Raw genomic sequence first — 12,995 nt, 5'->3', positions numbered from 1 at the left:
ATAATGCGAGTCAATTGAACTTTTATTTATTGTGAAATACGTGCGATCGAAATAAGTGGGAAGTTGCATCATTGCCTCATCATGAGAAACTGATCAAACAACGGAAGTGTCAAAGCGTAATCGGAGAAATGTTTTAACATGATTGTCACGTGATGAACAGCAAGTCAAGAATTAGCCTATATGTATGTAGGAGAGAAATTACGAGACATTGCAAAACAGAGAGTGCAAAACGGAGTGTTTACAAAAAAGTTGTACATATATTTTAAATATAATTGCCATAAAAAATCGAATACTAATCGGCAATGCTTCGAACAGTAATTGGAGATGAAATTGTACAGGTTTTTTAAATTTTCTAATATTTAGTCCAATTCTTTTTATACATTCAATTTTGACTCTTTTTTTGCCATTATTCTAACAGCAGATATTATGTGCGTCTTAAGAAAACAGTAATAATGCAAATAAATCTGCGGATTTAATAGGATTAATTAGAATATAAACAAATGATAAATTGAGAGAGGATGAACTCCAAAACGTTTGCCAAAGAATACTTCTTTGCTTTGAACGCGTTTGTTTTTAGAGGCACTTGCCGCAGTTAGTTCTCGCGTTAATCCCGGCCAATTAAAGCTCTCAGTAAACTAATTAATTGTGTACGTGGAACTTTACTGCGCTTCATAAAACGAAATGACGCGATGTCGTTCGGCAGTACAGTATCACCATTGCCGTACCGATGTCGCGATGCGCAGCAAAGCGTGGCGAGCTAATAACACTATCGTCTCTCTCGCGAGATCGTTCGACGATAAGCTCTCACCGAATTGAATTTCCTGATTAAACAGAACAAAAAGAAAAAATAAATTAATTTTTGTGAGTTGCGATCGTGAGTTGATTTTCGCTTTGGACTGACATCCTGGAAATCAAGCTCAACTGAGAGGTATTGTTAGAAAAGTTCTCTACTCTTGAAGTTTAGTTTGAAATTCTCCAACGCAATCGAAAGGTTCGGTACACAACGCTGCTTCAACTCACTTTTTAAAGAGAACTTCCGAAAGATTAATTATTTCTATCGTTAACAATAACTTTTCAAGTTCTTAAAAATATCAAGATCTTTATTGCGTAGAACACTTTAATTGGATTTGGAACGTTAAATTTTATATTTTGTGTCACGAATCTTGAACTCGAAGTGCTTACTAGATAAATGTTGCAAACGCTCAACATTTGGAGATTGAAAGAGCGTCATGTCGTCCATATAACATACGACGATAGGTACATACGATCAATAAATATGATAGGCGACGTAGAACGATCGTAAAATTTGATAGCAATGTTTGCGAAATGGACCAACATCGAATTGTAAAATTCATCACAGTTGACGCACATAAAATATACTACGTTGTAATATATGCTGAAATTAACAGTTTTGGATGTATGCAATTGCGAATATTATTCCTTCATGGTAATTAAAGCATTAAGTACTCCTTTTTGTTTTGAATAAAAATATCTGATATAATTTTATTTATTATCACCTTCCTGGTTTCATATTACTATTGGAATTTATTGCAGATGCAAGTTGATATTATTAATAGCTCTTGTATGAAGTTACCGATACTGTATCCGTTTATATCACAAATAACGTTCCCGTCCCCGTCGTCGAGACGTCGCTACTACACATCGCGTGTAAAAGGTAAGTTAAGTATATTGATAGCTAGACATTATTGAAAACCGATGAAGCGTTTATAATTATATGACAAAGATTATGTATATATGATGCCCTGCTTCCACTACGTTACATAATTTATCCATTTGCACAACTAATTCGTGTAACATACTTTCAAATCCGCATAAAATTCTGTATAACAAATATATGTAATATTCTTTTATAAAAAAATAAGCGCTTTATTGGATTATAGTAAATTCAAGCTGCAGTAAAAGAAAAATTCGAATTATTCCAGAATTATTCAAACAAATAATTACAAGAATCTCTGATATAAGTGATATATAAATCATGTCGTCGTGCTAGTAGTACAAATCCATTAATTAGCCTTGATCTGGCACAAGATCAAATTAATTGTCGCAGTTTATGCGCTACGAAATATATTTTCAAACATACCTACATCCTTGTGTTATTGTTACTTCTAACTAAGAATTATTTTTTGCAATATGTTGTTTGTTAAATCGGAGCATGTATTTTTTTTCACTAAATAAGTCTATATAGATCATTTCAAGACAATATAATTTATAGACAAAAATCATTTATGTAAGACGTTTTAAACCACAAACTTCTAGAAATTATTTTTGTAGGTACGCCAAAGAGAGAGAGAGACGATTTTTGATGTCGGACGAAGGCATCCGTCTTCAAAGTACGTGTAATTTTGACTCAACATTCGTAATTTCGACATCTTCTGCGCGATTTACGCCGAGTGCCGAAAACATCGAGTGAGTTAAAATATCTAATGCTATTTATTCCGAGCCGACTAACGGTATAAACATCGACGTTGTGAATACCGGCGAAAATAGTATAATATTCGTCGTGTTCGAAATGAATCGCGAATACCGCCAATCGTATGAATCATTTGCGCATATGATTTGTTTACGTTGGAAATTCTATCCAAATGGACGCGATGTTCGCAATGCTATTATCTGAGACACCGAATCTGCCACGAACTGTCACCATTGTCAGCTCGTAAGAGACGTCTTTCGACACCGCGGTTTGTTGCCTATGTCATTTATCACGAGAGCTATCCCGACTAAATCTTGGCACGCTCGTCGTAGTAAGGAGTGAAAGAGTTTCATTCATGAAGCTTCGCTCGAACGTTTCCGGAGACTGATGGCTGCAACATCCGCCAATGTTTAGGGAAATGGCCTGAGAGAAAACTGAGTGTTCCGATTTGCGTCGTCATATGTGAATCACATTTGCAAGAGTGAATTAAGAAGATTAAAACTATCTCAAATATATAAAGTTGAGTTAACGAAGATTTTCCTTTTTAATACGAGATAAGCAAATTGATTGTCTCGAAAAATAAATAGCTTAAGCCACTTTTTTAAGAATTGAAGCAGACGATTGTACATCATATATCCTATTCATATTGTATTCGGCGAGAAAATAGATATGATGAGAATGTTCCATAAAATGTTCAACAGCGTATAAATCGCTGTATCGTCTACCTGTTTGCTCCTGCTCCAAAACGATTGAATGGCTTGTTGGCACGTCGAAGAAAGAGACCCGTACGTTCTACTGGATCCTTGCGATGATGGCAAGGACGAGAAGGATGCATTTCGCTGGTTGATATTTAACAGCCTCGTTCTCTCGTTCTTATACTCCATGGAACGGAGATCAATGTCGAATCCGCTCCAATTAATCGCGTATAATTAGGAATAATGAGAAATATTCGCGAGCGTGGGCAACTAATTCATTGTTTTTTTTTTAACAAACTATCCCACTTATGCAGGACTCATCGGAGCTGCGCTTTTATTCCTTCGCTAATTTTAATCGGTTCGCTTCCCTCACCTGCAATACACGGTCACGTACTCGTCCAATCCATTGCAAGTGCTAAAGAATAGCTGAAGAAAACGGACCTAATGTTTCTCATTACAGGCGCACGTGATTTGCAAATATGAACGTTTCGAGCGGTCCCGATCTGACGCACTTGTTGAATGTAAAATGATCATTTTATCCACGAGATACCGTTACGTCACACGAGTTGGCCTGTCCGGCTTGTTTATGCGATCCCTTTTCGCTCGGCAAATAGAAGCGACTCGAATCAGGTATGCGCCAAGTGTTCAACGCGCGTCGTTCCCGATTATCCACGCAGGTTTCGGTAAATTTCCGCAGGACGTTTTGTATATGCAGATTCAGATACACACCGCAATCCGATTCACCGAGATCAACATCGGCGCGTTATTAGACGCACTGTGTCGTGATGAAATGAAAAACTGTATCAACTTGCGTAAACGATAAGGAACATACCGGAAAGTCACGGCGTGCAGCAGCGCGAGATAAATTCCTCCGAGACGTCGCATTATCTTTTTAAGATTAATTTGTTATCTGTAAACGCAAGTCCGTTCGGACACACGAAAAACATACGAGATCGTATAGATAGGCGGAAATATCTGAAGTAAGTTGCTTCGCTTTGGAAAATCACACATTTCTGCCGGGTTCGTTGTCACGCGTCGCAAACACATTTCTGCATTCTGCAGCTTTAATGAGGAATTCCGTCGGGGATGTAACTTTCAGTCGCAGAGTCCACGTAGCGTTCTCGAAGAGGCTCGTCAGCAGACTCGCGAATTTCCGAAAGTCTCGAAAGGCGTTCGTTTGCTTCGCCGATAACGAAGACAGTTCGTTTTATTTCTATACGTGCCTACGTCAGTCTCCCTCGTTCACTGCCGTATCCTATCCGCGGAGAGCATTCCTTGGGAGGGTCGCGGGGGATGAACGTAGAAGAGCGCTTTCTCGTTACCCTCTCACGCGCGGAAGAAAACTGTGCGATCTCTCGACACGACGGATCATCGTCCACGATGGACCATTAATCATCGCGCGCGAATAAAATTATCACTCGCGTACAGATTTTTCGTAAATGTCGAATAACAAACCGGAGCGATTGAGAAAGTAAATATAGCGATCGAAAAGTATTCCGATTGACGACTGCGAGAAGTTTCGCGACCTCGGGTAAATCAACGCAAAATAAAAGAGTGACATATACCGCAAGCGATGAACCACTGCCGAGGAAGATACGGAGCTCCAAGACGAATGCATGTATGACCGATTATCAATACCTTGAAAGCGCGATAAGGCGCGGCCATTTCTCGAGAGATATCCTATCTCGAGATATAAACCGCGACCAATATAAAAAGCCAATTAAAATGCAAAGCTTATCGATGGTTTTACAAAGGTCATAAATCTTGGAGAAATATTAGAAAGTATATTGAAAATATCAAGAAATAACGCTCAAACGATTTCTTCGCGATCTTACATTAATATAATTTCTAGAAATATTTTCAATTAAAAGGCATAACTATACTAAAGCGTAGGAAGTAAGGAAACGCTAATTTCTGTTCTTATATTAAAATATTGTGATAAGATAAGATTCTATCCAATAATTTTTTTTTCCAAAATAAAACATAGCTCTCAAAACTTCTTCAATTTTTCCCTATGCAGTGCCAACAGTTGCGATGGCTTCGAATTATCGCGATCTGCCAAGATGACAAGACAAAGATTGTATTCGCATCTTGTAACAACTCCTACCTTGTAACTATCGAACACCAATAGGTATTGCAGCCAAAAATATTCCTGGCGATGTATCAGTGACAGGGCGCGAGTGGTCCGTGATTCATGGCGCCACGAATGAAATTTCACAATTGATTTCGCGCGCTGCTCGCGATTCGCATGACGGATTTATTGGCGAACACAAGCGAAACTTTCTAATCGATCAACCGTGAGGCATCCTTCTTATCGAGCGTCTCGTGATGCCGAAGACTGCCAATGAACGTCGCGCGAAACGGTATCGTTTCTCAGCCTCTGTAACTCGTGTCGCCGATCGATCTGCGTACGTTTTTGACAGAACTTGTGTGAAAAAATAAGTGAATGAATAATAACTATCATTGTAATTCAACACATAAATACTCGAAGAATACTATTTCTTTATCAGTGTAATATTCTGAGTTCGTTAGCACTAATATCGATTAGCGTTAACTTTTGTCGTTCTCTTTTAAGTGCACAGTGTCGAGTAAAAAATGCTTAAAGACAAGTTGAAATAACAGAGAAAAGAAAAACTGATGTTGAATATTATAAAGTACTAATCTACACAAATTCTGTTTCTTTTACATACTTACTTCTTTTATTTCAGGAGAAAAGAGAATTTAATTAAAAGAATAATAAAGATTAAAGAAGCATCGAAATGAGTGCACCGACTTCAAAGAACAATTTTATCTTCTTAGAGTTACAAAGAAAACACTATTTATCTCTCTATATAAACTTTGAAATTAAAATTAGGAGGAGATTGAAATAATTATCTATTAATAACGTCGCGTCGCAATGTCGTGCGTCTCGCCGCATTTAAAAATAATAATTAGCCAAAATTACATTAAAATGCGACGTAAACAGAATATTTTTAGACGCAATCTGCGACGAGTCGCTTCGACTAATCCGTGATTAAATAGAAAATAGTTTTAATTAGAGTAAAGACGCTCATGTATAACGTCTGCCGTCTGAAACCGGACATCCTGAATCAAGAGCCACGACCTATTTTGGCGAGAAGCGTCTAACGTCTAACGGACGATGATAAAATGAAAGATTTGGCAAGGCTCTTAGAGTATCGTCGAAAAGAACGGAGACTCATTAATCAGTGTCGCACCCAAGAATCGCGGCGTGCATTGGCACAATCTCGAGGGTAACCCAAAATAAACTTGCGGCTGTCTAACCGCGAAGAAGAGAACCATGCGGAAGGTGGAGAACGCTAGAACAATGCAACGACGCGGCATTTTGACTAATTATGTTTTTTTTTGTCAGAAAAACAGATAAAACTTAAGATTCTGTGCACACTTAATGCTAAAAAATACAAGAAAATACAATAGCGAGAGTACCAAAATTATTTCTATTTTTTTTTCGTAGAAGTAGGAATCTCTAGCTATAGGATCTCTAAAATTCCACGTCTGCTAGCGTGTAATATCCATAGAGTTAACGATTAAAGTTGCACCGAGAAACCTAATCTTGGCCATGTGCAAATTGCGCTTCGCGTATATTCGCGGCAGTTGTTGTCACGCCGCTCTCTGATTTACGGTGAAAGCGTAGAGTGCAACGCGGCGGTCGTCAGAGAAACGTGGTTAGACGAGAGAGCCGCGTGTTTCGCGCCGCTTAAAACACGCTGCCAAAACGAAAGAACTTTACGTGACTCCGCGTGACAATATGAATGACGTAGCTGTAGCCATTCAGCGACAGAAAATAGAGAATGGCTCACTCGAAAAATGCGGGAAACAACGTTCTGCCGACGAGAAACACAGCGTTCGTCGTACACCGCGCGCGATTATCTCGTCACGTAATAACAACAAATTTTAGCGAACGCGCGACAATTGGATTCCTCGAAGTAGAAAAGTCACATGTTTGTTTCCTTTTTACGCTCCTTGCATACTCTTGAGTTTTACGGTTAGATTAGTCATGATATTATCAATACGACTCTCAGACTGCAAAACAGTTTATCACCTGCCGTCACGTTCGACAAAAAGATAATTTAGTGTGAAGTTATTGTAACAAGTTATTGTTCGTGTACCCTTACATAAGATATTTGCATATTCTAAAAATGTAAAATGACATCAGTAAATTTTTTAAATAATGGAAACAACTCTTACGTTACGTTTTACGACAACTGCCTTTAACGAGATATTTACGGAAGGCGAGCGTTCGCGCAATATTCTTCCAAGCAAAGTTACCTCATGGAATCGATGCTCCAGACGATGTACGATGTTTTGAGGTCGTCCTTTCAACAGAGAAAATTGATTTCTGCGACATTCTCCTGTCCCAGTAACGTGCTTGTAGGTCTTGTCACCGAGCACTCTGCTCTTCACTCGCAAATGCGACATTTCGAGGACGATTGTTTCTCGACAAATGATTCGGATCGTTTAACGTAAAAAAGTTTCATTCACCACTCGCGATAGTCCCGGAATCCATGATACTGTTTAATTTCGCGCTGAATAAGCTTCGACTTCGGGATTTTCGGTGACGTGAGGAGGAGCCGATATGTATTTGAGACATGGCACCATCTCACGTTCGTCGACACTTTAAATAATATCGTTGCACCAAACACGTTCACCTCGGCTAACTCTCATAATTGCTTAATTAATCGCATATTCGATGAAGCGGAATTTAGAAGCGTGCGTCGAGACGCGACGACCGTGCTGTGCCAAGTCACTTCTCGAAATCGTTGTTAGCTCGTGGCAACAGGAACGCAGGACTAATCGTCCGTTGCATCGTTGCATGCGTTTCCTTGACTGTCTTCTTGGTAGTCTCAAGGCTACGAGGATGCCTCGAAGCGTGGCAAGTACATGATATCGTTCGTTGTGCGGTCACACTGTGTCATCGTGACTATCGCATTTATGTAAAATTGTGCATGAATATCAGTCGCGTAAAGCCGTAATTGGTTTAAGAAGCAAAAACGCGGGAAGTATCATCTTCGAGGCTCGTGACGATGATCCTGATTGCAGTAGTGATGTTAACAGGCCATTAATTATCTTGCATGTCTCTATTTATTATTTTTAAAAAATTAATTACTTAATTATACACTAAACCAAGACTCGTTTCTCTCTCCTAGCTTTCAATATTTTATTATTGACGGTGTACTGATGGAGCAATAAGTCTGCAATTGTTTATCTATATATTCTTGAAGTGTTTGGTAATATTTGTTATGTTAGATTAGACGAGTGTACCTTGCACTGTCACCAATTACATCGAGTTCTTCGAAGGAATTGGGCAAACTACACTTTCGTGTTTGCACACGACCGTCGATGACATTTTTTGCGAAGATAACGATTGTCACCATGGAACGGAGTAATAAACGAGGGCGTCGCTTTTTATGATTTACGTTTGTTGCCATATCAGATAGATAGGGTTTTGAGCGTTCAATATAACAGTAATATAACTTTTAATATGACAATGATCACTTCTGCGATAATAAATATACTTCAAACGTGCGTGTAAATAAATAAAAAATGTCGAGAAATTGTCAGCGATTACCGCGAACAATCAATAACGCGCGCACGATTTCAATAATTCGCGGCACGACACTAAAGGATTAAAAATCGCGATTAAGCGAGTGACTCTGAAATAGAATTATCCGGTCAGGGATAAAGTGTTGTCGGACCGATCGGTGTAATGGTCGATCGCACGAAAGAATTGATGGATCAGCTGATCCGCGCACTATAGAGATCGTGCTTTCACTGCTGCACTACCGGGAGAAAAATAAAGGTAAATATGCGTTTGTGAGGGTATTTGCCAACGTTTTTGCACGCTTATCTCCTCTTTGTCGGTTATTTATCATTTCAGCCCGACACATATCGTTTCTCTTTTAAGTACTTGATAAGCAGTCACGTTTCTGCATCTAACAATGTGTAAAATATTTTGGGCCAATCAGTAATCGGGCATATATTTTATTATTCATTTTATTACTCAATTATATTTTATTCTTAAAGATGCATTTAATATTTTACTGTATTATCAGCCCGAAAATTAGAACAAATTAAATTTACATTAAATTAAAAAAATGTTAAATAGAAATTTTAAGTTATGATATATAATATATATATATATATATATTTATTACTTTAATTGTTTAAGCAATTTATATACATATAAATATTTGTAATGAAATATTTATGCTAACAAAAGTATAACGTAAGACAGCGTTGACTTGTTAAATTCGAAAAATGCAGAAACGGAATAGCATGTAGCGTTATACAGATATGACGTCGTCTCGAAGCAATGTCGCTTTGATTTTATTTTAGGATACGAAACGATAAGTTATTTTGTTATTTCATCGAAACGTTGACATCTCCGCTGGTATGCGTGCCGTGAATTATTTTCGCGCTACTTCGGCATCGAGTGTTCTGCGAAAAGTAAATCGGGTGATTTCAGGCCACGCGTCGCGAATATATAGGACAGGAAAACGATCGAACAGTAAGAAGTCCGAAGCACACAAGAAATCTAGAAACTTACACCGTTGCAAAGAATGACCTTGTGATAACGCTAAATGGCTGAATGTCTTTTTCATTAACAGTCTACGTAACGGTTCTTTGTTATTTTATTGCCTATTTTCTTATTATTTATTTCAATGTCTAATTTTGAAATTTTCGGCCAAGAACATCTCCATTAGATTTAATAATTGCGACAAATAAAACTGAGAGCTATTAAAATTATAATGTCGAGACTTATAATCTCATCAGTGGGTAGAAACGCTTCGAGCAATTTTCGCAAATAGAGGAGTGACTGTTATCTCTGAAAGAACGTTAATTAGGGATTATACTTCTAGAGTGATAAATTCGCAAAGACGATAATGAGATATCTTCCAGTCGTCAATGACAACTACGGCAAAATCAAACGCAAATTTACTCCTTGTCTAAAAGTAAAAAAACGATCGTCGGAGCTCCTGCCGTCAATGTAGTCTAAGGGTGCAGTAGAACAGTCATCATAAACCACGGCAAAGTAGATTGAGGCCAAGGATCGAAGACTTGGGCTTTTAATCATTCGCTAAACGAAGCGATACGTCACGTTAGTCACGATCGTCACGACTATCACGATTTCCGACGTCACGCAATTTGCAAAAACCTCACGAATTGCAGATGACCGATGAAGAGCGTATCGTTGGCGAGAATCTTTCCTTGGTGCATGATTATTCATGCCCTGCCCGACCACTGGAAATTTCCTTGATTCGAAGGATCTCGCATTACGACGCACCGTATCGTAAGAATCTATATATCTATATATGCCTTTTAAACTATACGCCTTTCTATCAATACATAATTTCATTACGAAAAACACCATTAACAATGTCACAATATACCAATCATATTTCTAGAAAGAAATTCATACAGTTGCCACAAAACACATATATCGACACTGCACATTGACAAACACAATATTTACCTAATTTCTAATTGCTATTTATCAAAATTTTCAATGTTTTATTCACTGTATTATAATTAATTTTTCAATTTATAATTAATACTTCATGTTCTCCGTCGAATAGTATCATTGCGCTAAAAATACGCGAATGATGAAAGTATCTCGCGCACTGAATGGCGAAATCAGGACGGCCAAGACGAAGAAAACCACAGATTGATGACGATAGTTTGATTGCGCGGCTGGCTCGGTCGGCGCTCGCATGAAGCCGATGCCGAGCGGCGCAACATCCTTCGCGTACTGCGGCCGAGAGAACAATTGACCGAAGCAACAACACCTGACATTCGCGTGTGGGCGATCCACGTGGCCGGCCCGTTCACCAGGTGGTGCGAAAAAGAAAGAGAGGGGAAACACGCACTAGCGACGACGTCATCATCGTGGGAGGATATATTATAGGAGAACGTCCAGGAAGACGTTGACCTTTTTTATCTCTATTAGCATTAAATATCATCCTTCAGGAGTTGTTTGTATCTTGGGTCGATATTTTGGTCCGTTAATAAATTTTCATATTTAATATGTAATAGTTAATGTGTAATTTTTCTGCATGAAACTCTGTTTGGAATGATTCATTAAAGATTATTTACTAAGCATTGAGATAAGATTACGTTTAAAAAAAGTCACATTTAATGGTAGGTCCGTTAGAATGCTAACGATAATATTTACATAGTCACTTGGATACTCTAACTCGTATTTTCCGCACATTTTAATGCTGAATATGGCAATTCTATTTTACGTTTTATTTAATAAATATAGATATTTTGTGTGTGTATGTCCAATATCAATAGAATAATAGGTAGATCAAAACTCGAATGTGCGGTAAAAACATGAACTGCGAAATGTCCAATGTCTTTTAATTCATTCTAACGAATACAACAAATTATTTAGCGTATGTAATAACCATAGTATGTAACAGATATATAGTATGTAATAGATACATAAATTATAATAAATAGATTAAAAGATATATTATTGACTCGGTAAATTTTTTATATAAATTTTTATATTTTGTATAAGCACTAACTATTCCATTCCTATAATCATTTCATTATCTTGTCCGTAGAAGAACTTTAGATATCGCATTTGACAGGATCAACTGTCGGAGAGAAATCTCATTTCAAAATTAGTTAAAGTATGTTATGTTTATTCCGTTACTTGCATGATACAGAGAAGTATTCGACAACTCAGGAGTTGCGCGCCGACTATAAGTACGAACAGCTGATCGTTGAATGCATCAGCTGTGCCAGACTAAACAAATGTCGACGAACAATGTAGTATTGAAAATGTGTATGTGAGAATGGATAACGGTACGAGATGTGCGATGTAAACGCTCGCCTGCTATGTTTATGAGACGATGAAAACCGGTTGTCCGAATAAAAAAAAAAGAAAGAAAGAAGAAGATTGATTAATTCATACCGGTATAGGGAGGCAACAAACTTTCTACAGTTTCTGTGTATATGAAAGAAAGTCAGTTGATAAATTTAACATTATTAATTAATTTTGTTTCAATTACAGTTTCAATAAAAAAACAGGAACAGCAATTTTTTAATAAAGAAAAAGGCAAGCGACTCCTCGTTTAGAGAAATGTGATAATTAAAATAATCAAAGTTGTTACTTGTCATAAAACTATTTTTCACACGTGATACGACATAATACTCGCTTTATTTAGAGAAATAGCACATATCGAGGAAACCCTGATTGATAACAATGGTATCAGCTGTTAGCAATCCTGTACGTGCAATATATGAAAAATGTACGATTCAATAAGCTCGACCTATTTACTTCTCTCTAACAACGGAGATATAAAGCAAGATACATGCGAAATGTTTTCCCCAGAATTATCAACGAGACAAAGGGAACTTGACTCGCTCGCAGCGCGAAGTTGAGCGACTATCAGCTACTAGTAGGTTTCACGATTTGTTTGGAAAAAAATGATCAATTTCAACTATTTACCAAATCGGGGCTTGTATTAGAGTTGAACCACGACCTAGGATCCCAATACATGTTCCATTTTGGAGACGTGGTTTTAGATTCGGATGTCGAGTCATCTTGGTCTTGGTGCGACATTCTTCTTCGCGGACAGACGGATTTGTGTATTACCAATTCGCCGATGATTTCGTCGAGTAACTAGAGTCGTGTGTCGCCCGATTTATATTTACGTACGATCAACTCGGCAGGCTTTGTCGTATTCGGCACGCGAGGTTCGCATGAACCAGCGGTTCTCAAATTATATATACATATAAATATGCTCCGAGCGCGAACGCGAACCATAAACGGTTTGCATATAAATGATATCGCGTTAGACGATCTGCCTCGTTCAAAGAAGAGTGCGAATAAGTACCTT

The 12,995-nt window shown here is 37.9% G+C and overlaps 1 protein-coding gene and 1 long non-coding RNA gene across 8 annotated transcripts in view; one reads left to right on the top strand and one right to left on the bottom strand.

The window, feature by feature from the left end:
- Window positions 1-12,995, bottom strand: part of Arms (Ankyrin repeat-rich membrane spanning) — a 34,116-nt gene that overhangs the window by 19,104 nt on the left and 2,017 nt on the right. Inside the window, exon 1 of one of the 3 annotated variants that reach the window (XM_071783422.1) lies at window positions 7,414-7,703. The exons of 1 other annotated variant lie outside the window; for it this stretch is intronic. In XM_071783422.1, the coding sequence (XP_071639523.1) occupies window positions 7,414-7,563 (150 nt within the window). In that variant the 5' untranslated portion in view covers window positions 7,564-7,703. Of the gene's footprint in view, window positions 1-3,156; window positions 4,674-7,413; window positions 7,704-12,995 lie in introns of those variants that run through there. One more of the 3 variants, XM_071783421.1, reaches the window with a different exon arrangement.
- On the top strand, window positions 677-12,598 carry LOC139816095 (uncharacterized). 5 transcript variants are annotated; one of them, XR_011732929.1, is made up of 6 exons: window positions 677-1,447; window positions 1,555-1,675; window positions 2,293-2,427; window positions 8,392-10,243; window positions 10,315-10,435; window positions 10,722-12,598. It is a non-coding gene; the product is annotated as an uncharacterized lncRNA (long non-coding RNA). The 5 variants fall into 5 exon arrangements; XR_011732927.1 differs by having other exon boundaries at window positions 8,392-10,435; XR_011732931.1 differs by lacking the exon at window positions 8,392-10,243 and having other exon boundaries at window positions 690-1,447.

Source organism: Temnothorax longispinosus, chromosome 7 (assembly GCF_030848805.1).
Source record: "Temnothorax longispinosus isolate EJ_2023e chromosome 7, Tlon_JGU_v1, whole genome shotgun sequence".
In the NCBI taxonomy this organism is placed as follows: domain Eukaryota; kingdom Metazoa; phylum Arthropoda; class Insecta; order Hymenoptera; family Formicidae; genus Temnothorax; species Temnothorax longispinosus.
Note: the sequence above shows the minus strand (reverse complement) of the source record. Positions and strands in the feature narration are given on the sequence as shown.